The 25,603-nt window shown below is 48.8% G+C and overlaps 1 protein-coding gene across 5 annotated transcripts; it reads right to left on the bottom strand.

Annotated features, from left to right (window-relative positions):
- Window positions 1–485: 485 nt before the first annotated feature.
- Window positions 486–25,603, bottom strand: SEPTIN4 (septin 4). Of its 5 annotated transcripts, XM_053569108.1 has the most exons (14): window positions 23,914–25,603; window positions 23,207–23,251; window positions 21,720–21,727; window positions 7,412–7,708; window positions 6,941–7,034; window positions 6,400–6,486; window positions 5,784–5,907; window positions 2,319–2,453; window positions 2,088–2,205; window positions 1,898–1,999; window positions 1,625–1,721; window positions 1,371–1,533; window positions 1,120–1,219; window positions 486–712 (listed from the first exon to the last, which is right to left on the bottom strand). In XM_053569108.1, exons 1-14 carry the CDS (start codon window positions 25,490–25,492, stop codon window positions 653–655), a joined length of 3,009 nt encoding a protein of 1,002 aa, XP_053425083.1. In that variant the 5' UTR covers window positions 25,493–25,603; the 3' UTR covers window positions 486–652. The 5 variants fall into 5 exon arrangements, with proteins under 5 accessions (XP_053425083.1, XP_053425084.1, XP_053425085.1 ...); XM_053569109.1 differs by lacking the exons at window positions 21,720–21,727; window positions 23,207–23,251; window positions 23,914–25,603 and adding an exon at window positions 12,726–12,876; XM_053569110.1 differs by lacking the exons at window positions 21,720–21,727; window positions 23,207–23,251; window positions 23,914–25,603 and adding an exon at window positions 9,855–10,748.

Raw genomic sequence — 25,603 nt, 5'->3', positions numbered from 1 at the left:
TGCTTACAGGCACCGAGCCAATGATCGTATTTTTATTCATTCCCAGCATTTACTATAGTGTTTGATGATTACAGTGGCTTCAGCATTTGTTCAGTACTCTACCACAGACTTCCTAGAGTATAGAGTTTAATTCCACGTATTCCTTTTCCCAGATCAGTGGAAAAAGGAGGTCACATGAAGTTAGTACCTTGTGTTTTCCCAATGAAAGATATCAGATCCAAAACAGCTACACAACTGAAGTTACTATATGTGGGAAAGACGGAGAGAGGCCCAGGTCAGAGAATAGAAGCAGCATAGACATGTTCATCAATAAGATGAAGAGACCAGGCTGGATTCCAAATTCTCTCTTGGGAGGAGAAAATTTTCCCCACTCTCCCCTTCCTACTAAAACCCAGAAACCAACATCTTCCTCCATCAGCTTTTCAAAACTGGGTCCTAGGATCTTGGTCTCCAGGAGATGGTAAAGACAGACAGTGACACCAAAAGCCACCTATAGATTTATTAAACTTTATTTCCTCTGAGTCTCTAGGGAGTCAGCAAGGATGTAAGGCGAAGTGGCAGTAGCTGCAGGGGCCTGAGCAGAGCTGGTGCTGGGAGGGGCCGGCACAAATAGGAAGAAGAAGAGATTTAAATATCCAGTGCTAAAAGCCAGTTAACAAGTCTCCTTCATCTGTCTTTGGATTTTGTGTAGCATCTCCTGCATCCGCCGCAGCTGGAATAGGCAAATGCATCAAAATAGGGCCCTTTGGAGCGTCTCGTATTATATAAAATTGGGGAAGTGCTCCCAAGTTCTTTCTAATCCCTTGAGCCAGGGCTGTGGAAGCTCTGAAGTGTGAGAGAGACTGGGCAGAACAACCAAATGACAAATCTAGGACACAGATTTGCATCCAGAGCCATGTCACCCTTGGTGACATCTTTCTTTTTTTTTTTTTTTTTGAATTTTTGCCGGGGCTGGGTTTGAACCCGCCACCTCTGGCATGGGACCGGCGCCCTACTCCTTGAGCCACAGGCGCTGCCCAGTGACATCTTTCTTATTCCCAAACCAAGAAATACTAATGTTTATGACCAAAAGTGAAACCTCCTAGGATGTCAACCTCTGCTACCCCATACTGCCCTCACCTCCTCATCTTTCTCTCGGATAAGCTTCTCAGTTTCTGGATCCGTCCCAGGTGGGACAGCAGGGATGGGGAAGTCAGTGCCACTCTCTCGAGTCAGTTTGCTAAGGGGAAGGGAAAAGGAAGATTGGTAAGGACCCCAGTACCCACTTAGATTGAACCCAGGGCCTGTAGAAGAACAAGGGAAGGACTTGGTCTCACCCAAGACTGCACTTGGGATGCCCCTGCCAGCTTTGTCCTGGCTTTTGGTCATACTTGCGATTCCTTTCCTTCACCACCAAGCGGGTCATGCTCTGGATGCACTGTGCCCGGTAGTTCTCATAATGTGTCTCGCGTGTCACATCCTTCAGGTCCTGCATGTGGGTACGCACCAGCATTGTCCTCAGCTTCACAAAGTCGCAGTGCCCTGGGTTTTCCACTGCATAGCAAGGCTAGGGGTCAGCCAGAGCATGGTAGGGGAAAGCCACTAGGGGCAAGGAGATACCCTGGTCACAAACTCAGTGCTTTACCTTCCACAATACCCCAGGGGTAAAGTCGACCCCGAACTCGCCGCCCTCTGGCCTCTACAACAGTGTTGCTGCCAATTACTGCAAATGGGATGCTTTCCTAGAAGAAGTTAGGGGTACCTGTCAGCACCCCTCATTCTCACCTGTTTCTTCCCACCTGTATTTTCGTCTTTTCTGCTTCACTCTAGGAAGCCAGGATCCTCTCCCACCCCAACAGCCTGCCCTCATTTAGAATCTTTCTCCCCTCTTCTCCCAGAAAACACAAGATGGCCCCACCTTTAGGGCTTGGTCCTGTAATTTGAAGTCCTCATCCTCATCAGAGTCACAATCTGGGAACTGATAAATCTTGATTCCAAAGTGCTCAATCTCCTCCCGGATCTGGCAAACAGATGAGGGGCCTACAAGTCTGGGGACTCCGTCCTTTCTAGAAGCCCTCCTGACTCCTCCCACCACCAGCTTCCCTCACTTTGTGTTTCTTGCGGTCCACTTCAGGAGGTGTTAGTGTGTCTGCCTTAGCCAGGATAGGCACGATGTTGACCCGCTGATGCAGGGCCTTCATGAATTCAACATCCAATGGCCGGAGCCTGGGGAACAGGAATCTGTGACCATCTGCTAGTGGTAGCCCTGCCCCTGGTGCTGTTGGCCTGTTCCCTTAGTAGCACCCGGTGGTGCCAGGAGCCTCAGGCTTGGACCATACCCGTGGCCGAAGGGTGAGATGAAGTACAGGCAGCAGTGCACTCTGTTGTCCTGGATGTTCTTTCGGTTCAGGCCACTCTCATCTCGGAAATACTGCTCAAACTGCTGGTCAATGTATTCTGCCACAGGCTTCCAGCTAGGGCAGGGACAGATAAGCAGAGAAACCATGAGAGTGGGGGCAGCCTGGTGAGCTCTGGAACTGAAGAGAAATAGCCCATGCCCTGAGCAGTGTTTTCAAGACATTGTAATTCTCTGGCTTGCTTTACTACATCTTCAGGAGATACCTGGGTGGGATGGGGTATATCTCACATATCCTGATAGAAAATTAAACTGAGTATCCAGCAGAGTTCAATAGATACCAGTTTGATGAAAGGGAAAAGGAGTAGATGACCAAACAAAGTAATAACAGAGTAAAGGGACTGCCCATAAACAACAGTTGGAAGCCAGGGAAGCCCTAAGTCAGATTCACAGTCCAGCCCCAGAGGCTTTGCTCATGAGAGGTTCTGTCTTCTCCTCCACTTCTGCAAACCCACACCATCCTTCAAAGACCCATATAAGAACCATCTCTTCCATGAAGGATCTTTTGACTATACCAATGCAAACTACTCTTTGCTTTTCACCACATAATAAAATAAATATTTTTTTCCAAGAACTTCCATTTTCAGGTCCTTTGCTCTCCTATTATCTAGTTTAATCCTCACTTCCCTGACAGGTGGTCATTATACATAATGTCATCCTCAGTTTCATTTGTTTTTTTAAATAGAGTATCACATTCTGTCACCTTAGCTAGAGTGCAATGGCATCATTTTAGCTCACTGCAACCTCAAACTCATGGGCTCAAGTGATTCTCCTGCCTCAGCCTCCCCAGCAGCTGGGACTAGAGGCACATGCTACCATGCCCTGCTAATTTTTTAAGAGATGGTGTCTTGGTATCTTGCTCAGGCTGGTCTCAAATTCCTGGCCTTAAGTGATCCTCCTGATTTAGCCTCCCTCAGTGGTAAGATTACAGGTGTGAGCCACTGCACTCAGCCATAACTTTATTTTTTGTAGAGATGGGGTCTTGCTATGTTGCCCAGGCTGGATCCTTTTCCCTTTTTTTTTTTTTTTTCTTTTGAGACAGAGTCTTACTTTGTTGCCCTCAGTAGAGTACTATGGCATCATAGCTCACAGCATCCTCAAACTCTTGGGCTCAAGTGATCCTTTTGCCTCAGCCTATCGAGTAGCTGGGACTACAGGTGCCTACCACAATGCTTGGCTACTTTTAGTGATGGGGTCTCACTCTAGCTCAGGCTGTGAACTCAGGCAATCCACCTGCCTGGGCCACCCAGAGTGCTAGTATAACAGGCATGAACCACCAAGACTAGCCTCAGGTCCTTTTCTTTTTATATATGAAGAAACTAAATCCTGAGCACCAAAGAACTTGCTCCAGATCATTTAGCTAGTAAATTCTCTACCTACCTGAATCCCTGGCCTTCTGACTCCTAGCTCAGTATTTGCCACTACACATTGCCTGACTCATTTACTAATTTGTTATCTGATTGACACACATAGAAGAAAATTGCTCCCACCTCTCTGCCACCCTCTTCTGCCACTAGACTGTAAGCCTCACAGGGACAGGGATCATTTGTACTTGCTCTATATCCCTTAAAATGTCTAACACAGTCTGCACACCTAGTATATGCTCAGTAAATTCTGGCTGATTGACCAAATGAGTATATATGGAGGTACACTGCAAACTTTGTAAGATGCCAAGCAAATTAAATTATTATTGTTATAGAAAATAAGAGAAGGTAAGTAAATTGACTGAAAGAGGAAGTGGTACTTGCCACAGTAGAAACCAGTTACTGGTTGGGACAAGAATTTTAGGACAAGCCCAGTTTTCTGAGAAATACTCCTAAAGCAGGAAGGGTAATGATTATATGGAGTCCTTAATATATCAAGAATATTGATGGGGGCCCCATACCATGTACTAGCACAGGACTGTAGCAAGAATACAAGAAATGGCTCTCCCTTGAAGGCTTAGACTATGCCGTTGAAAGTGAACAAGTATGCTGAGCCAAAAGTCATGTGTTGTAATGATAAAGCATGTGATGAGCATTCAGAGCACAAAAAGGTCTGTATGGTGATTACTCAGGGACAGCTTCATGGGTATGAGACCTGTGCAGTCACATAGGGATCCGTGCTCAGAATGTTTCACAATTTGATGCTGTGCTACCATCTTGAAATTCTTAATAATTTTGAACAAGGGGCACTGCATTTTTATTTTGCACCGTGCCCCACAAATTATGTTACTGACCTTGCATTCATCATTGTTAAAATCCGTAAGTATAATGTAAATAGCTCTTTACCGTTCTCAATGCACATGCACCTTTCAGGGTGATGTTCAGATCAATTGAGTTAGGGAGCGAGCAATGCCATTTTTCAATTAAAGAAATAGGAACACAGGCTCGGCTCCTATAGCACAGTGGTTACAGCTCTGGCCACATGCACCAAGGGTGGTGGGTTTGAACCTGACCTGGGCCAACTAAAATAACAATAACAACTGCAACAAATAAATAGCCGGGCATTGTGGCAGGCACCTGTAGTCCCAGCTACTTGGGAGGCTGAGGCAAGAGAATTGCTTAAGCCCAAGAGTTTGAGGTTGCTGTGAGCTGTGACAGCACAGCACTCTACTGAGGGTGACACAGTGACACTCTGTCTCAAAAAAAAGAAATAGGAACACAGTTTTTTGCTAAGATCATGCAGTTGCTAAACGCCAATCAAGATTTGACTTCCGTAGGGCTCTTAGGATCACTCCTCTAACTTCATCAAAAGAACTTCTTTTTCTCTAATATTTCTTATCCATTCTCCTCCTCAGCTACTTACTTAGATCTAACCATTACCTAAGCATCCCTCCAGTTCCTAATAAAGGAAAAAAAAGCCAGGATGATGCGGGATGTGGCAAAGCCACATTTTCTTTGGGCAAGTGGACTGGAGGATACTTGGAGTTTAAACAAAGATCCACCATTTTTCCCCTCTGCCTCTTCTTTCTCACCTTCACTCCTCCCTCCACGGACCCCATTCCTTCAACAAGACTTGTTTGTGGCACCTAAAATGCTGCTGGTGAAAGGAAAGGAAGGAGGGAGGGCGATGTTTATTGAGCACCTCTCGAGCCCTGTACTACATGTTTCCGCATGTGTTTGCTTTTTTGAGGTTCTTCTTTCTTAACTTGTGTCCCCACCCCCATTAAAGAATTATGGGTCAGAATCAGAAGGAATGTTAGAAATCATCTATCCCAATCCCTTTCCTCTTACTCTGCAGAGGAGGAGATGACTGTCCATTAAGGGGAATGGCATGCTCAAGGTCACAAACCTCTTCCTCCTGACAAGTACTATGTATGTATACGTCTGCCTACATGTGCGGCTGTGTGTGGGTATGGAGTAGGTGTGGAGTCAGGGCAGCTGGGGTCATGCTTGGTCAGACATACCACTCCGTGTTGTTGACTGCATCCCCAAAACCTGGTGTGTCCACAATGGTGAGCCGCAGCCTCACACCCTTCTCTTCTATGTCCACTGCATGCTTAGTGATCTCCACAGTTTGCATGATCCGCTCTAGAAAAGAGGGAAACTGAGGCCAGGGCAAGGGCAGGGACCTGCCTAGTCAGGACAAACCACCAACCCCAACCCTCTTTGCTGCCCAGAATGCCTCATCTACACTGCCCCCCCCACCAAGCTGCCTGGGGGCCTGTTCTCTGGGAACCAGCAAGGAACACATTTCCCAACACAGGAAATGCCGGTGGCTGTTGGCTCTGGCCCCAGCCTCTTCTCTGCTCTTGGCTTTTTTCTTGGATTCCTGGAATCCTTGGGGGTCAAAAATTCATTCAGAGAGCAAGATTCTGGTCCCTGCCTTGCTTCAGCACCCAAATCCTTATGGAGCTAGCTGATAGGCTGCCAGACAAGATAGACCTATGGAAAGATGCTGTCAATCTCTCTACAAATCCATGGTTTCCTGTAAGCTAGGGGGCATCACCAAGACTCTGCATAGAGTTTAATTTCCCAAGACAGGTCTGCCCACCTGACTTCATGCTGGTCTCCTTTCCTTACCTTCAGCACTTAGGAGTTTCCGGTCCCGGTATAGGTCAGTGAGGAAGAGGCTATTGACAAGAGTGGATTTGCCCAGACCAGACTCTCCTGGCAGGAGAAAAGACAGAGGTACCAGATCAGAGGTAAGATGTATAGCTAAGAGGGAATTCCACTGGATGAAGGTGTAGGGGAATACCTTTCTTATCTAAGGGGGGCTAGACTAACCAAACCGTAGCATTTGAGCCAGAAGGAAACAGATCAGCTGGTCCAGCATTCTCATTTGAATGAGGCCAAGAGAGAGCAAGAGATTCCACAAGGTCACACAGAAAAAGGCAAATACTAGAAAATTGTTGGTCAAGTGCTATTTGCTCCACTTTATACCTCCTGTACATATACATATGGTATACATACTTTTGGCCACCAATGGCTTCTGCTATTTTGCAAAAAGGCACAGCCACTTGCTGCTTGCTCCTTTCCTCTGTACAACCTCTCTCCATACACAGATGCACACCAACCCCACCTGAAACACCCCCTGCCCAACCCAGCCCTGCCCCTTTTCTACCTGCCACCATGAGGGTAAAGTCAAAGCCTTTCTTCACAGACTTTCGGTGAACTTGATTGGGTAGGGTTGCAAAGCCCACATACTCCTTGTCATCCTAGTGGACAGGAAGACAGAATGCATCAGGATAAGAGGCAGAAGGGCCCCAGCACTCAGCACCAATCTCCTCACTTTCTCTCTCCCTCCTAGATCTTCATCTTACAGGAGTAGCCTTATAGAAGCAGCCTCACAGGAGCAGTGCCAGACTCCTTTTGGTTCCCATCTGAGGCCACTGGGCCTCCTGCCCCTGCTGGAACTGTCAGTTTCCAGTGCTTTGGGGGCTGCCATCACAAAGCTGGGGCTGACACAAGACAGAGAGAAGGCCCAGACACACATACACACACACACACACTCTGAAGCTCTCTCCGCTCCCTCCCTGAGTCTTTCTGCACCAGCCCACTGAAAGGCAAAGGCAAACAGGGTTGGAGGCTCTACCTCAGAGGAATCATAGGGATCGAGCTTGCCCCATGGGCTGCGGGGCCGGGCAGAGGGGCTGAGAGGGGCTGGGGCACAGAAGTACTGCTGGCTATCAGAGGACTGTGGCCACGAGGGGGGTCTAAATTCCATGTCATCATCACAGAGGTCCGGGGCCTGGGGTCTTGGCTCCGGGATTTGGGGCCTGGACACCCAGGTCTTAGCCTCCGGTGTGTGGCAGCTCTCGTTTCCTGGGAAATCCTTCACAAACTTGCTCAGTTCTCCATCATCCGTGGTGTCTTCCAGGAAACGCTTGATCTGGGGAATGGGGGTGGGGTGGAATAGGTGGCAGGTGGCAGAAAGACGGGAAGGGAAGAATGAGGAAGAAGACAGAAGATAGGAGAAGGCAAGAGGGAAACAGGGGAAAGCACTTGTGGTTAGAAGAGAAAGAAATTGCAGCCAAGCCAGAGGAAGTACTCACTATCCCTCCCTAATCTGCTCACAAACAGCCCCAATCCAAGGGGCTAGGTGGGGCCCCAGGGTCTAGGAGGAGCCCTAGGCAGCCCCCAAATCTGCAGCAACTACTCTTGGGAACTGAGCTTCAATTCTGGTGCTTCCTTTCAGCAGGGTGTTATTGAGGCTGCCCTTCCTAGGGGTCTGGCCACCCCAAGGGCCAGGAACTGTCCCAAAGGCCAGGATGTCAGACTAAGAGGGAGCAGACAGAGGCATTAGATAGGAGGGGAGAATGTCACTCAGGACTCAGGGAGAGTACAGAGAGTCAGGATGGAGCAGATGCAGGAGGGAAGTAAGTATGGGAGAAGGGAGCTGCCAGTCCCAGGTAAGTCAAGAGTTAGCAGCGGGTTCTGTGCCTCCTGTCACTGCTGGGATTTCTCACAGTGTGCTTTGGGATTGAGGTGCAGATGCTAAGGGGGTTGCTCACCCCCCGTGCTTCCCTGCCCAGACTTCAGTACAGTTGACACTACACCAAGACCTAAGCCCCAAGAGTAAACATGCCAGTGGATGCAGAGTATGGGTAAAGGGGACCTAGGAAAGACCAGATTTGGGAAGATGAACACTGGCTATGGAAGAGCTGGTACACAGGTAGGCTGGAGGATGGCTGGACCTCCAGAGCTCCTGACAACCCTGACTATAAGGGACATGTAAGAGGAAACACCCTTCCTTCTATTGCCCCTTACCCTTCTGCTCAAAGCCAGTAGGGCCCTAACAAGACCTGCCCTAAACCATGAACCATAGGGGGTGGGAGGCCTGCAAAAGTTGTCACACTTTTGCAGAAGCCTGTTCCACCTCATCCCCAGCTCAGAAGAAGGGCTGTTCTCCCCTATTCTTGCTCTCAGATCTAGACCCTAAAACTTCCCCTCTCCTTTAGGGATCAGCCTCCTTTGTGGGGTGCCTGGCAGTGCTGGGCTCAACCCTGTCTCACAATACCCTCATGCCACCCCCAGACAATGGACAAGGGCTGGCTACAGAGGCTGACTCACCCTCTGGGGAATGGCCAAGCCAGTGGGGCTACCCTGGACCACTGTAGAGTCCCAGCCAGGGTGGAGGAGATAAGATGGCCAGTCTTCCTACACAACCCCATCTTATAAAGGCAAGAATTGAGGGAGCTGGATATGCACTCTGCCAGGTTTATGCCAGAGGAAAAGGATTGAGATAGGAAGGCTAGAGGGAAAAGTTCCCTAGGGGCTACTTCCAGGATGTCACCCCTTAAGTCGTCACAATTGCTTATAGCCATAGGCTCCAGGCCTCATCTGGACAGCAAGAGGAAAAGAAGTCCTTTAGCCTAAAACTGGAAGCAGCATATGGGGGCTTAGTGACCAGAAGAAGCTGTCCTGAGGCAAATCTGACCTAATAGGCTTTTCTCACCCATAACATTTGTGAGATCCTTTTGTGACTATACATCACAGTTTATGTTTGTTGTCCTAGTATAACTATTCATTGTGTCCCCTTTCACTCTCTAAAGTGTCCCAGTTTGGACAATTAATTGTATGGCATCAGAGAAGGCATGCGGCTAGGGAGTAGCCGGTCTTGTTGTCTGACAGTTAATAAGTCTGGAGAACTCCAGGAAATCTGCCCCTTACACAACCCCAGTGACCCAGCAGTTGGTCTGGGACACAGACCAAGTGTGGGTGGGAGAGGACAGTGCTCCACCTGGTTCTCCAGGGGCACCAAGTGGAGGGGCAGCAGGGGAGGAGGAGGAAAGGGATTGATGCAATCCCTAGTCCCACAGTCTTCCAGCAAAGGCAGGCACCTGGAACCTAGCAGCTTTCTCCCCTCTGCCAGCCCTAGCTGCTCATCAGCATAGAGGAGCCGCAGGGGATTAGACAAGCAGACAGGATTCTGGGGTGCTCACCACCTGTCTACCCATCCCACCCCCAGCTCTGCCAGTGACAAAAGGCAAGAGGAAGATAGTTTGGTCCACCCATCTCCCAGAGGAGCACCTTACCGCAGCTTCAGCCCTGTCCTCCGGGACAGAATTCCCTTGCAATCCCAGTGAACAGTCCATGTCCCACGCTTGCTCCCTGCCAGCAAGGTCTAGGTCTCATTTTATCTCCCAGGCAAAATTCCTCACACATAGAAACAGCCTCATCTTGATGCTCCTGTTGTCTGTTAGACTCCCTGGCATGCTCCTTTCCCTTGCTATTGGACCCCCCTCTGTCTCTGGCAGGGGCCAAAAAAGCCTGTGGAATGTCCTTCCCCACCCTTCCTCCTCCCCTTCCCTTGGCTCCTGCCCTGCAAGGACAGCTCAGCTGCAGCAGGATCACTTGGTTCCTCTGCAGCCCCCTCCTTCTCTGATTGGCTGCCCGGTGACGCCTGCCTGCTGCCTACCCTGGTGGGCACAGCACCACCTCTGTCTGCAGTACAGGCTCTTGATCCATTTGATCTCTCCTGTTAACCCCCAAGGACACCATAGCCTGCCTGAGGACTATCAGCTGTCCCCAAGGTGACCTGGCCTATTAGTACATGGGAATAGCCACCAAAGAGACCCATTCCCAAAGGATTCCAATACCCCAACCTCTTTCACCTTAACTTTAAAGCAGTGCTAATGAAATAGGATGAGATGTCCCGTAATCATCTGGGTATAGGTTCTCATGGGAATGATCTCATGCTTCTTTCCCAGTGTCCTTTTTTTTTTTTTTTTCTTGAAGCTTTTGGCCAGTCCAGGTTTGAACTCGCCACCTCTGGTATATCAAGCTGGCACCCTACTCCTTGAGCCACAGGCACCGCCTGTGTCCCTTTTTTTTTTTCTCCCAGTGACGGTGCCTCACTGTCTTCAGAAATCTGCTCCTAGATTTTCCTGCAGGGATCCCAGCTACTGAGGGGGCTTTGCTCTAGGGTACCTGACCTCTGCTCATGAGGATCTGTCCCAATTCTGTCACCTCAGGGCTTCCATAGAGTCAATGATGGGAGAGCTGCTTGCACCAGGTCTCTGAGGGACAAGGGGTCAAGCCAATGGGAGGCTGGTATCCCATAAGTTTCAGAGCTGCCATTTAGGTGGGAGACAAATTAAGGGCCCTGGCTGGGAGTGCGCAGATGGATCAACTAGGGGTCAGGAAGCTAGTGTCTATGGTTGGGCCAAAAACACCATATGTGAGCCTATATAGTGTCTTAAGTTCAGGCCTTAGTGTTCAGTTGTGAATGGCCCTTCCTTGCCTCCCAGGGAGATTGTACCACCAGATGACAGATATTTTAGGCTGCTTTGAACCTAAGAAAAGGCATCTCTCAATTCAGGGATGTTGGCTTGTTATTCTTTTCACATGCAATTTAACCCCCTGGGCTCTTGGGTTAGGGAAGCCTCCCACTAATTCCCAAAGCAGCTGGGACACTGACCTACTTTGAGGAGACCCTCATAGAGGCATCTGGCCTGACATGAACCAGTCAGCCTAAGGACTTGGCTGGCTTGAGGGCAGAGGCCCTTGATGGTGGTAGGGGTATCTTTAATTAGAAAAATACAGGGTGGCCTCAGCCAAGCTGAAAGCCAAGACCTCAGATGAACTGAACTTAGTGTGTGGCAGAAAAGCCCTTCGGCCCCTGCTGGACTTGGCACTGAGGACAATCAGAGCTTCCCTGAGCTTCCATCCCTAGAACAATCAGTCTCTCCATCCCCCATGTGGGAAGAAAGTAGGGGCAGGGATAAGGACCAGGCACCAATTGGCCTCTCCCAGGAACCCCCTCTTTGGGGAAGGTCACAGGGTCACCTGGACTTCCTGGCCAAGACTTGGGCATCTGCCTGGACACAGCTTGAAAGACAAGAACCCACAAGGTTGGCTTTGCCAGACCTGAAAGCTTCTGATTCCATGGGAACCAGGGAGTTCCCTTCTGGAGGCTACTCACAGCCAACATCCTGCCCCACAGGCTGGTCATGGTTCACCTCCTGCTGTAAACAGCTTGTGACTCTCAATGCAGAGGGCAAAGGCTGTGGGGATTCTAGACTTGAAGAGAATGGCATGTTCCCTGGAGATCCTGACACCCATACACTGTGTTTGTGGCAAGCTCTGATAACAACAGCAGAAGAGCTTGTATCCTCACAAGCATCAAAAGTTCCTGCCTGAGGGCCCTGGGGAGTTTGGCTGGGGTTACTGTTTCTCTTTTTGCTACAGGCAGTTGGAAGGAATGGGTACCTCTGCCCCCACGCTCTGCAGAGGGACCGGGTTTGGGGTTGGAGGCAGGGATAGATGCAGCAGGAGGGAGCTTCCCTGGGGTTCCTGTCCAGGAGGTAGAGGAATATAGCTGATTCCCCCAGGGCAGGATGGTGGATGGGCTTTCCTCTCTCAGGGGTCCCTTTGGGAAAGGCCTAGTGGCTGCCCCTGGCCAAGCTATGGGAAGGAGGAACACAGCGCCTCACTATCCTTCTTAGGAAGACAGGCAGTGTTTGTGGGCCTCTTCTGTTTTCCAAAGGAAGTTGGTGCTGACCCTGTGCCCAGAGTAGGTGAGTGAGGAGGGGTCACCCTGGTAACAGCTGACCCAGGCAAGGACGGAGTCCCTCACCTTAGATCATTGCTGACGCGCCCTTACAGCCCGACATGCGCATCTCAGTCGGTGGGCACCTCCCTCATCACGGACCCACCCCTTCGTCCCAGACCACGGGCAGCACCCCAGGGGTCAGGCCCCACTCCCTCGCTGCTCTGAGGAAAAAACTTGGGAGCAGCGACGCAGCGCCACCCGGCAGCAGCGCCTGCTTGTGCCAGGAGCTGGTGACAGCGCCTCCCCACCCCGCACAGCCAGGGCTGCGGCGCCACTGGTACCCGTGCAGCAGCCCAGGAGCGGCGGGCACAGCACTCCCCGGCTTTGCCCCACTCCAGCCCGCCTGTCTTACCATGGCTGCAGCCCAAGCCGGGCCGGCTCCGCCTGGACAGCGCCCGAGGGACCCGCCGCGGGAGCTGCAAGCCGACCTCACAACACCGATGGCCCCAGCCCGCCTCCCCGAGTGCGACCGCTGGGGGCGGGGCCCGGCAACGGGGGCGGAGCGAGGCGGCCTGGGGTGGGGCTGCACCTCCGCTGAGCGGACGCTCACTAAGAGCTGGGGGCGCCCACCTAGGGGCACGCCTTGCAGCCTGCGACCCCCGGAAGCGCAGGACAGGTTGGGGCCTTGGCTCCTTGTCTCTGGACTGCACCGGGCACCTGGTCCTTCCTTACTCAGCTTCAGGAGCACCATAGGGGCTTGAGCCAATCCTCAAAGAAAAAGGGACAGCTCACAGGAGATGACTTTGGAAAAAAGGGGAGTTGCTACACGGGTTACAGAGAAACCGTTAGTTACTCCAGAGATTCAGTAAGGTTTTCAGAAAGTGAAGCCCACTTATGTCCAAGTTACTGATTGTCCATACCCTCCTCAGTTCTTAAAGGGGAATCTCAGACATTCTCTAACTCCACTCAAGCCAGGTTAGTGGCAGGGTCCCTTTGTGCAGGACTCCAGATTAAAGAGGATTTGCTGCACAAATTATCCAGGGATCATCTGCTGGAAGGGTGGAAAGGAGAGGCCTAGTGGCTTTGATTGGGTGTGAAGCCTTGCCCAGGGCTGAGAAAAGTGGGGAGGGCTCCAGAAGGAAAAAAATCCTTTTATCATAAGGACACTTGTACTAGACTGTTTATTGCAGCTCAATTTACAATCGCCAAAATGTGGAAACAGTCTAAATGCCCACCAACCCAGGAATGGATTAACAAGCTGTGGTATATGTATACCATGGAATACTATTCAGCCATTAAAAAAAATGGAGACTTTACATCCTTCGTATTAACCTGGATGGAAGTGGAAGACATTATTCTTAGTAAAGCATCACAAGAATGGAGAAGCATGAATCCTATGTACTCAATCTTGATATGAGGACAATTAATGACAATTAAGGTTATGGGGGGGGAAGCAGAAAGAGAGAGGGAGGGAGTGGGGTGGGGCCTTAGTGTGTGTCACACTTTATGGGGGCAAGACATGATTGCAAGAGGGACTTTACCTAACAATTGCAATCAGTGTAACTGGCTTATTGTACCCTCAATGAATCCCCAACAATAAAAAAAAAAGAAAAAAAAAAAAACTGTAGAGAGTAAGGCGACACTTTCTATATTTCCCCAAGAATGACTTAATTATATTTTTAGTAAGCCTGCTGAAAAGCTAGACATAAAAGTGGGTTAGGACATGTATAAGACTGTTTCTTTTATGGCATAATAAAAAAGTTATGAATAAAAAAAAAAAAAAAGTGGGGAGGGCTTTGGGAGATGCCACCCCAGGCATGATCCAGGCCAAGCTGAGCCACTCTTCCTCTGACAAATAGGTGAGATGCTGTGGGGACAGATGCCTCCAGAGCTTTTAGAGGCATTAGAGGCTCAGAAGGGTCAGAGCAGCAGCTAGGGGAAGACAGATGCTTGGCGGATGAGGAGTTTAGATCTTTGGGGAGTGAGGAGCTGGTGAGGGATTTCCTGAGCTAAGCGGTCTGAGCTGGTCAGGCTTCTGTGGAAGTTTCCAGAAGTATGCCCCTACCATACTCCCTAGACCTCTCCCCTAAGAGCAGGATGATTGGTGCATGCCACCACATGCTGCTTGAATACACTCTGGACAAAACTGAGACACAAAGGCATGGCTTTCTCTCTGAGGAAAAGTACCTGACCTATTCCAGTCTCATCTGTGAACCAGTGGCCATGGTTGGGACCAGTCAAAACTCAGCCACGGGAGGAAAGAGAATTTGGGACAGCCGGTGAAATCAGGCTTAGAAAAAACAGGGCTGCTATTTGGCACTGGTGGGCTAGAGGACGGAAGGGTGTTGTTGCATAAAGACATCAGAAGTGTTTGTGAGCCAGCAGATTGAGGAGAAACCTTCCTAGCTGGGGGACCTTGGGCAACTCACTTCACCTCTCTGGCCCTCATTTTCCACACCTAAAAATGAAGGAATTAAACTAGATTTTTAAAATTGTTTTTCGTTTTTGAGAGAAAGGGTCTCACTCTATCACGGAGGCTAGAGTGCAGTGGTACAATCATAGCTAACTTGCAGCCTTGAACTCCTGGGCCCAAGTGATCCTCCTGCCTCAGGCTCCTTAGTAGCTAGGACTATACGTGCATGCCACCACATGCTGCTAATTTTGTTTTTAGAGATAGGGTCTCACTATGTTGGCCAGGCTGGTCTCAAACTCCAGGTCTCAATCTTCTTGGCCTCCAAAGGGCTGAGATTACAGGTGAAAGCCACCACCAAACTTAGCATAAACTAGATTATTTCTAAGCTTCCTTGCAGCTCTGGCATTCTAACAGTAGATGCAGTGGGGGAAGGAGGGTATGCTGCATTCTACTGTAGGCCTTAGAGAAAGACAAGAGAGCAAGGACATGCTGAAGCAAAGTTGGCCAAGCAGAGACTCAGGGGAAGACCCAGGATCTGAGAGTAGGAGGAAGTAGGATGGGGACAGCAGCTTGCCTCTGATAAGGAACCTCTGAAGGTACCTAGGGCCTCCTGGAAAAGGCCTGAGGCAGATCAAAAGATATGAAGCTGACTTAGAAAAACAAAGACATAAAGAGAGAAACCAATGACTGTTGGCATCTTAAGCAGCAGCAGCTGCTGCTGCCATCAGCCCTAAATATCAAACTTGGGCTACACAAAGCCCCACTGTTCAAAGCCCCAGGCCTCTGGTACTCATGCATGCACTCGTAAGAATACCTCTTGGGTGCTTTCAGCCAGTGGGCAGTCGTGTGGCCTGGGGTGGGGAGAAAGCCTATGTCAAGGAAGGGAGCCCCATCACAAAGCCTTGTTTTCCTCTCTCATAACATCCCTCCTCCCCCCATCCTCAGCTGTGTTCCAAGCGTGGACATAGACACATCTCAAAAGGCAGCCCAGTTAGCTCATCCTCAGCTGTGGCTGGAATCCCATCTCTTCTCTGGCACCTGCTGCCCAGGCTCCAGAGAAGCATGTTGATGCCAGCTTGCTTTGAGGGAAGTGAGGCCCCAAGAGAGGCCTGGGACCATGGAACTCAGCTCCAAGCCAAGAATCTTGGGAGTTTGATGGCCACAGCCGTTTTCTAATTATTGTATGACAGGCCCAACGTGAGGCTGCTGGAGGGACATAAAAGCTGAAAACAGACTTCAAGCCATTCCACCCACACAAGCCCTGCATGCTAACCTGCAACATTCAGAGGCTCTGAGAGAATTTGTCCTGGGCATAAGTCCTATGTCAGCTTCGGCTATTATCTCACTGCCCCTTGCCCTCTCTGGGCCTCTGTTTCCTCCACTGAAAGACAGATGGGACTCCACTCAGCTCCAGCTTTCACATTCTGTGTTGATGATGGTAGTGTCTGACGTCTGGTGAGACGTGGGGCTGAGATACAGCAGCAGCCCTTGCACAAATCCCTGACTTCTGAGTGCTCTTCCCCACTTCCAGATGGCAGGTGACCTGGCCAAGTCTGCCTTACTACTACTCAACTCTTGAAGCTATACCTCTCCTTTGAAATTCAACATCCCACTAGGCATTGATTTCTTTGACAAGAGTACAATTTTCCAGGCACTCCTATGGTGGGTTATTCATGCCAAGTGTCTGGGGAAAGGACACTCAGATGGGAAACTCAAGATCAGCAACCACAATTCCAGCCTGCTGGCCCAGGCTCCTTTGCTTAGGCCGACTTGATCTATCTTGACTCCCTCTACTGAGTCTTTCCTGCCCACCTACGGTTGAAGGTTATAAAGCATAAGAGCTAATAAGCAAGGAGGCTGCACTTGGACCAAACCAGGGCCCAGGTTCAAAGCCAAGAATAAAGAGCAATTACCACAAGAAAATAAGATTTCAGATCTACATGACTAGCAAAAGCAACTTTTGCCTCTCAGTAGCTACGTTTCCCTTAAGAAGTGCTTATACTAATTGTACCTCCCTTCCACAGAGGTAGAGGATTCACTGATGATACAGTCAGAGAGCTCTGGTGGAGCCAAAGGGCTGGATTGTCTTTTAAGGAAACCTCAGCCAGCAAAGTCTGTGCTAGACAAAGGTAAGAAATGAAAATACAGTAAGCCTCACTTATCCCCCATCTGCTGCTACATGTTCCATAATCTTTGGGCAGGCATGAGATATGGGTGGCAAGGCTGGGGAGCACTGCGTTTCCTGGCACCTGCTGAGTACCTATAGAAAGGGGCCATTCCAGAGCTGGCACAGGGTTACAAGCTAGCTACTCAGATACTGCAGACAGTCTTTCCAACACCCATCCTGAGCAGAACAGGGCTACAGGACCTCACAGTTGGAAGAGACTTACATACCTCCTCCTAATGTGATTCCCCCATCACCATCCAGCACTGCCTTTCCAGCCTCTGCTTTGCTGACTCATTCCATTGTACTTTGCTTTGTCCTTTGATGTCCATACCCTTTCTAGTGACTGATCTGTATTCTTTTCTCTCCCAAATTAACCATAGCCCCTCAAGAGCAGGGAGTATGTCTTCTTTCTGTTTTAACCTCTGCTCATTTCAATTCAACAATCATGTGATATGATGTCTGCCTGGGTATCCAGGCCTCTGCCCCCAGGAGACAGCCGATCAATTTAGATTGACTAAAGGGATCCAATTATTAGTTTTCCACTCTGATTTTGGAGGACAGGCAAGCCTTGAGGCTCTGAGCTTCACTGACCCATCACTTGCCCTTCATTCTATGAGCTTAAACTCACCTCTCAGACTCATGTTCACATACAAAAGCACAGAAGTTACTCCTACTAAAACCTTTACCTTCACAATTACTGATATCTAAAGGTGCTGCTGAAATATTAAGAAGTTATGTTCCAGGAAGATGTAACTACAGAAGGAGTATTTCTATACCACATAGTTGAATTCCTGGGGCAGGAAACTCCATAAAGTGCGCCCAGCTTTGATGAGCAAGCTCTGAGCCTCAGTTTCTTCATCTGCGAAATAGGGAGAAAAAAAGCTCACCTTATAGGTTGCTATGAAGATTCACTTAATATAATCACTAAATGAATGATAGCTATTATCTCTGCTAATAAGATTATCAACATCAAACCAGCAACTCTCAACTGGGACTATTTCAAATGCCTTTCCTCCGAAGGATTAGGAGTATGCATTTGTAATGGGTGTCGACAGAAGGGAGGAGAAAGAATACCAGAGTAATGCCTTACACTAAAGTGACACTGGAATGACTGCTGCTACCACCTGCTAGACACCATACCATCTCTAGGAAGCAGGTCTTGGCCTCAGAACTACTGATCCATATTTCCAGAAACAGACACTGTAGAGCTCCTTAGAGCTACATGACTTTGCCTGTACTGGCTGTGCCAAGAAAGTGACATCTTTAGTGTCACAGCCTGAGCTTCTCTCAAGAACTGCCTACATTGTCTCCCCCTCCTCCAGGCTTTCATTCAGCCCCCAAGGTCCAGCTGTCTCCCTGCATAGAAGCTGAGCCAAAAGCAGCTGAGCAGAGGAAGGTAAAGGGACATGGCCATTTCTGCCACTCTGCATAGCCTTCCCCTGCCTCAGTAGTTGTCAGGGTGGCTTCTGGGTTACAGATTTGATTCTTCACCCAAATATGTGCCCTGCCCTCTGAAGTCAAGCTCACTAATCTACACAGGTCCACTGTTTCTCCTCTTACCTAAAAAGAAATCCACCATTCCAAACAACACCAAACTACTCTGACAGAAAAATGTGATACTGGAAATGAGTTCTAGTTACCAATTAACTTCTGAAGCTACACCAGAAAGCCCAAAATGGATGTGGAAGTTTCTTTCCTAAGTAAGATAACTCTGGACAGAACAAAGAACTAAGGGCAGTGGCCTCAATTCTGTCATCAAGCCCAAAAGGAAGGCATCACATTTTCTTGCTCCCATTTTATAGTCAGAGGGAGTAACCTGCCCAGAAACTGGAACATGTTCCTGAAACTGGAGCATTGTCCTCCATCCTGGGCTTCCAGGGGCTCTTGCTGAAGCCAAATGCCCCAAACTTGTCCTAGGTGACCCACTATCTTGGTTTTCCCAGGACTGGAGTAGTTTTCAAGACATGGGACTTTTAGTACGGAAACCAGAAAAATCTTAGACAAACCCTGATGAGTTAGGTCAACCTAGCCTGTCCCCAAATTAGCGAGGGTTGGCTAGAGATTGCCAGTCTTCCATGCTGCTCTGGAATTGTCTAGCCATGATGACTAGAAATGAACAAGGTGTCATCTGACAGGATAAGATAAGTACTTCCCAAGAAGCTGTGTAGTGAGCATCAAGCTGCTGTAAAAAGCCTCCTAAGGTGTCCTGCTCCATTTTCAACAGCTCTACTCCATTCTTTGAACAATTCACTTTCCTCTCAACTACAAACCAAGACAATGCAAGAGAAAAATGAGGGAAGCTGGGAAGACAGTCCCTAGGATTCCTTTCAGACAGCCTGGGTCCTAGGATTCTGCTTATATCCTCATGAATGCACAAACTCCCCAAGTTCCTCTAGAGTTTTGGATTCTTCTTTGCGAAGGAAGTCTACCTGAGCAAAACTTTCCTGTGTTCAAGAGCCAATAGGCTGATGGTTCTGTCTTCAGGGAACAAAGAGAACTCCCTCCCTAAAGACACTGAGGTCTTCCTTAGCTAAGACTGCTTCCTCTTGTTCCTGACCTGTTTTCCAGAGTTGGTTTCTTGCATAATTGATAGGGAGTAAACCACCTTGTCCTCTGAAAGCCTGAGATGTCACATTTAAGGGTGAGTAGGACAGGTGTCTTAAGGACACAGGATCTTCAATCTAGAGCAACCCTGTCTATCAGAGGCACTGCAGCCCCTCCTGTCAAGAACAGCTTTATTTCCAGGAACTCCTCAGAGCTGTGTGAGAAGACAGCCCCTGCTGACCCAACAGGGTACCCTCAGAAACTTCCTGTGAGTTTCTGAGTTCTGATACCAAAAAAAGCCCATCAGTAATGCTTCCCTGAGTCCAGCACACCCTCCTCTGGGGAAGGTCCAGCCTCTAATGTCCCAATCCAAGGATGAGAAGCGTATGTCCGCCCCACTTCTTAGACAAAAGGGCCTTAAGGGGTCCTTTGGGGGAGGTACTAACAGGGAGACAGGCTGGATAAGGCACCATTCCCAACTGTTTACCCAGAGGGGGTCATGAAGCTCAACAACAAACATGCTGCCTCTCACAAGCTAGGCTTTGTGGCTACCAGAGAATTCCCACTGGGAATGGAATCTGGAGCAGATTCTACGGTCAACCATCCCCAGATCAAAGGAAACAGAGAAGACTTGGATACCAGCACCTCAGAGCCTCCATCTTAAGACTTCCTGAGAACGATGCATCCTAGGAGACAGACTGGGGAAAATCTAGCTCTCTCATGCTTTGCAGGAAGAGCATCTGGGCCACCTCCATGCCTCCCTTCCTCCAGAGAGCAGAAAAGACCAGTAGTCCAGCCTTCTCTTCCCAGATTCTGAGGACCAACTCTGTTGCTGAACAGTGCTGGAGAGCCGTAATTATCGAGACAGGATAAAAGCTATTTTGGGAAGTAGCTGCCCTGCTGCCAAGGCTTTGACTTCCTAAACTAAAACAAGATGCACAGAAAGAGAGGGTGAAGGTGGGGAAGAAAAAGGAGGGTCTACTCAGTCAAAAAACATTAAATCTTGAACTAAGGGAAATAGTAATCTGTTGCCAAAGGTACAAATTTGTATATATGGGTGAGCAAGAGACTAGCTGTTAAGGCACCTCCTCCTGGCTTTGGGAAGGAGGACAAAACCAGGTGGCCCTCTTCCCACCTCCTGCTGACCCCTCTTTCCTAAGACCCTTACAAGAACACTCATTCAGTCTGTTCCATCTATTTTGACTTTGAGCACAAACTATTTCATATTGTTTAAATGTGTCCTGTCCATTTCTTATCTCTCCAACCATATGGTTTCTCAAGACCAAAGAATGTTTGGTCTTCAATGCTTCAATGCTTGCCCAGTAGTGCCTAGCAGAGTGCTATGGGTATGTGAATTAAAATTGTCTATGGAAGGGAGGACAGGGGGGTGGGGAGGAAGGAGGAGGAAGGGAAGGATTTACTGTCTTTTATAAAGATAATCCTGAGGTAGCTATTCCCACACACAGCTGAGCTCAGGGCATGGGGCTAGACAAGAAACTATGGCAGAGAGGGTGGCAGCAGCATTTCTGGACACCTCCCCTTCAGCTGTTCTGTTACCTGAGCTCAGGCTGCCCCTTACTCATTTGTTTGCCATCTGAAGTCAACTGTCCATCCTGGATTAGCCTATGGTTAGGACCCATTAGAGGCCACTGCTAGGCTTTGGATAAGAGAGAAAGAGAAATACGGCAAAAGAAAGAATGGAAGCTTTGACCATCTTATTAAACATGGGGCGAGAAGAGCCAAAGTACTTATGGGAACAATACACTGTGAAATCAGGGCACTGTTTGCCAAATTCAGGACACAACACTGCCAGAAGCAGAGCTCACCTTGAGTTTTTCCAAGTTAAAGACCCATATAGTGCGTAACCTAGAAAAGTGACCCTTTTTTGGAGTGCCCCAGGCCAGAGAGAGGAGAGCCAAAAGGGGACTGATTCAATTCATGGCTTCCTGGTATTTCCACAGAGCACTTGGCAGTATTCATCATCTGCCAGAAGTTTCTGTTCTTTCTAAGGCTGCGACAAGCTCATATAGCACTTTTGTGCCAACAATCCTCTGGGGAGATTCAGCCCCATAGGTACGTAGCTTGGCAAGTGTGATACAGGCTAGATTTCAGCCCCTACTTGCCTCCTCCACCAGGTACCTTTGTGCAGTGAACAACCTGCCCAACCATAGGGAGCAGCTCTCTTTCTGCATCCCATTTCATCAGAGGCCAGGAGAGGGACTTGGATGGGGCGGGGCAGGGAGCACAGGAAGAGTGGAAGGAACCTCTCGGGGCATTCTTACCTCCTCATCTGTCATAACAGAGAAGTAGAAGCCAGGCATTCCCCGGGGGGCAGCAAATGAATTCAGAGAGTACCAATAGGAGGGGAAAAAGAGAATTTTACTAAAGATGCCCAGTGGACTTGGGCATAACCTGGCCCAAATCCCTTCCTAGTGCAAGTGCAAGTAGCCCAAATAACAACCGCTAGTATTTATTCAGTGCTCACTAATGCAAACCACCACTCTAAGTGTTTTATGCGTAATACCCTGTGATAGCTTGTAATAAACTTCACAGTAATACTAAAAGGAAACTATTATTCCCATTAACAGATGGGGAAACTGAGGCTTGGAAAGGTAAAATAACTTACCAAACCCAAGGTCATGGTCAGAAAATAGTAGGCCCAGGGTTCAAACCCAGTAAGATAACTATGGTGTCCATATGTTATTATACCACTACTTTATAGAACTTTGCTGCGCTTCTCTCCTCTTTGTTGTCCATCGCTTGGCAGGCTTATGCTGGTTGGGGCTGGATTGCATTCCCAGGGCTCTCTCCTTCCCAGGAACTGCTTTATGCAGAGTCCTGGCCTCTGTCATGTTCATAGGGCTGGAGCATATTTGGAACACAATACTCATAGCAAGAAATTCCTGCTGCCAAGAATTACTCTCTGAGGGCTGGTCCCCATCCTCCCCTGCCACCAGAGAGGCCAAGAGTACAAAGGAGTGGAGGGTCATGAGGCCCTGGGGACACTTCTCTTAAAGATTCCAGATCTGCAAGACCCATGAACAGCCTCAAGGGGCAGGCTCAGAGACTTCCCTGGAGATCCTGGCTGGGCAGTAGCCAATAAGTACCTCTCAGGTTTTAGGGTGGAGACTGGAAGAGGATTCTGAGAAGCCAGAAAGACGCATGAGAAGAGTCTCCAACCCGAATTAATGTAGGCTCAGCCTGTGGAAGACTGTGAAGCAGGCAGTTTGCTTTAGCAGTTTTTTTTGTTTGTTTGTTTGTTTTTGAGATAAGAGTCTCACTTTGTTGCCCTGGCTCAAGCAATCCCGTTGCCTCAGTTTTTCTATTTTTTAGTAGAGGTGGGGTCTTACTCTTGGCTCAGGCTGGTCTTGAACTCCTGAGCTCAAGCAATCTGACCGCCATGGCTTCCCAGAATGTTAGAATTACAGACATGAGCCACTGCACTGGGCTTTTTTTTTTTTTTAAATCACATGAGAGGTAAGATCAGCTAAGGTGAAGGGGCCCTGGGGCTTAAATAGTTCTTCATTCCAGAAATGATTTCCCATTAAAAGGAGACTCTTGAAAATGAAAAAGATTCCAAGCCCCAAAGAAATGATTCTAATGGTGGAATTTAAGGCAAGATGAGAAGTTCTTCCATTCCTTAAGGTCAAAACTCCAGCATGTATCTCCTAAAGGACCTAGATCTACAGATATATAGACACCACCCTTTCACTTGTACTCCTACCCCCCAGACCTCCACTATGGGCCCATAGGAGAGAAAAGCACAGACCTTTTAGCCACCAGATGACACGATTGTACATTTCCTCAGAGACATCTGAAAGTAACAGAGAGATGGTTGCTTTTCTTCTCTCTATGGGAAGCATACCCTCAACCTCCACTACTCGCAACTCCCTTTCTAGTTCAACATGTCTCCACCCAGAGGTGCCCTCAACCGTTGATCTTTTCCAAGTCCTCCTCCAACCTATGACTAAGCATCACACTCCCACTGCCTCTGCCTTTTTAACACCCACTCTTCCCTGTGGATGCCTTTCCCCTCCTACAAGTTCAAGGTCCAGCTCATAAACACCTACCTTCTTCACTCTTGTTGCAAGAGTATTTACTTGAGGTCCTTATTCTCTTTTAACATTCCTTACCAGCCCTCATCCCAGCTCAATTATTCATCTCCACTCTTGGGAAGCAGCTTCTGACCCTGCAAACCACTCTTTACTATCTTCCATTGAAAAGTTAAGCAGTGTTACCTGGAAGAGCCAATGCCTGATGCTAGGCTCAAGCATTGTCATTGATGCCATTAGCTTGGCACTGATAAGAGAAGCTGGCAGGGAAGGAATTGAGCAATGGGGCTTAAGAACAGGATTAGCTCTGCCACTGGCAAAAAGGCAGCCCTTAGGCCCAGAATGAAGAGGCCTTTCCTACCCACCCCAACATCCCATCTCACTAAATTGAGGCTGCACCTGGGCAATCTGCTTCTTCACATACCCAGGAAGAAAGCACTAAACCTTTGAATGGGTTGTTTGCAGGTATACTTGGTGGCCCATGGCACTTCCCTTAGTGATGCCTGACTTGGAAAATCCTTTGGTGTTGGTGGTGGTGGTGGGCTTGCCTTCTCTCTCTGGAACATAAAATCTTCACAGAAAGGTTGTGAGTCCATTTTTAAAAAGGTCAGGAAAGGGTCAAGGGGAGGAGGAGACTTAGGTTCTAAATCAGGTGTTGTTGGCCGGCTTTGGGGTGTTTCGACTTCAGGATTCAGTAAGTACCACCATGAGGAGTCAGGTTCGTACCTAGGTAAGGACCTAGGAGGCAAGGGCCGAGGAGTCAGTTCCACTTCTGGAGGGCTAGAGGGCTTTCGTGAGGGTTCTGGACACCTGAGTGCAGGTCCTGAGGACATGTAGGTAGTTTCTGTGGGTTTTGGAGTTTGCTGTTTACAGGTGGGCTCTGAAGAGACAAACATGGAAGATCTATGGGAGGTCTGAGTCATTGATCGAGCTGTCCCACGTTGAGTTGACGGTATTTCTGAGGAGATGGTGACCCTGCGGCCCATCTCACTGTCTCCTCGGGTTGGGGACTTCATGTTGGACTCCACCTCTGATATTAAGAACTTAGTGGAGTGTTTGGTTTCGGGATAGGCAGAATGCTTTCGGGAAGACTCAGGATCTGGCCGCACAGAAACTCGGTGTCCGCTATCCAAATCTCTAAGGGTACAGAGTTTAAGGGGTGATTCTAAGTTCATATTCTTTTGCAAGGCCTTGGGGTCTGGAAGAACTGAGCTGCGAGGACCCATTTCTGGCTCTTCTCCAGGTATCTTCTTTGGGAGCCCCCGATGTTCTGCAGAGACACGGCTACTGCCATGTTCTGGGGCAGGGGGACTCCTTGAAGATCTGACCTCACCAGTAATCCTTCGGATAGGTTCAGTTTGTACTGCCTCATCTTTAGGGTAAAGTGAAACCCTACGGGGAACTCTGACCCCTTGGGGCTTCTGGACCTTGGAGGGTGGATCCTCTTGTAAGATTTGTGATTGTAAGTTATCCTTTTGGTCTAGAAAACTCAACCGACGAAAGGATTTGGCATCTAGGGCTGATGAGGCACGGTGACTGACCTCATTACGCATTTGTTTGGCTTCACCACTTTTTCGGGTTGCTTCATCTCTCACTGGACTAACATTCCGATGCATGCTTATAGAAAAGGAAGGTGTTGTCTGAGTCTGCTGGACCTTTCGATGAGGAGAGGAGTGGCGGGATCCTTCTGTTCTTGATCGGCTCTCGGTTCCCCGAGGGGTGGATGCTGCAGAGACACTGGGCCCTGACTTGGGAGAGAAAGACCGAGGATAGTCTGATGGTGAACGGGAAATGCTCTGATGTGTAGCTTCTGATCTTGATCTTCGCTGGGCAGAAGGGGTCAGGGAGACTGAATCATTTTGCTGGCTTGAGCCAAAAATGTACCCATGTCCCCGATGAGGAGATGTGTCAGTAACCTCAGTCCCTCTCTGTGCTGAAACCTTGGACCCAGTTTTACTTGTCTTCAATATCTGATAGACTGTACCCTTCTGAGAAGACCCCATATTTTATCGGCTGGCTTGTATTCAGGATCCTAATGAAGGCTGAACATTTATCCTCAGTTTTAAAAGTTGTTGTTCTTGAGCTCCCACAAAAGTGGCTGTTAGTCTAAGAGT

The sequence above is a fragment of the Nycticebus coucang genome, chromosome 18, assembly GCF_027406575.1.
Source record: "Nycticebus coucang isolate mNycCou1 chromosome 18, mNycCou1.pri, whole genome shotgun sequence".
In the NCBI taxonomy this organism is placed as follows: Eukaryota; Metazoa; Chordata; class Mammalia; order Primates; family Lorisidae; genus Nycticebus; species Nycticebus coucang.
This window is presented reverse-complemented; position numbering and strand designations above follow the sequence as displayed.

What these genes read in the sequence shown, in the direction of transcription:
- SEPTIN4 (XM_053569108.1), bottom strand. Translation starts at nt 25,492, where the DNA reads ATGGGGTCTTCTCAGAAGGGTACAGTCTATCAGATATTGAAGACAAGT. An exon ending in GAAACTCCTAAGTGCTGAAG is followed by an intron (nt 5,908 to 6,399) that starts GTAAGGAAAGGA and finishes CCTCTTTTCTAG; the next exon opens with AGCGGATCATGCAAACTGTG. An exon ending in TCCGAGAGAAAGATGAGGAG is followed by an intron (nt 713 to 1,119) that starts GTGAGGGCAGTA and finishes TGCCTATTCCAG; the next exon opens with CTGCGGCGGATGCAGGAGAT.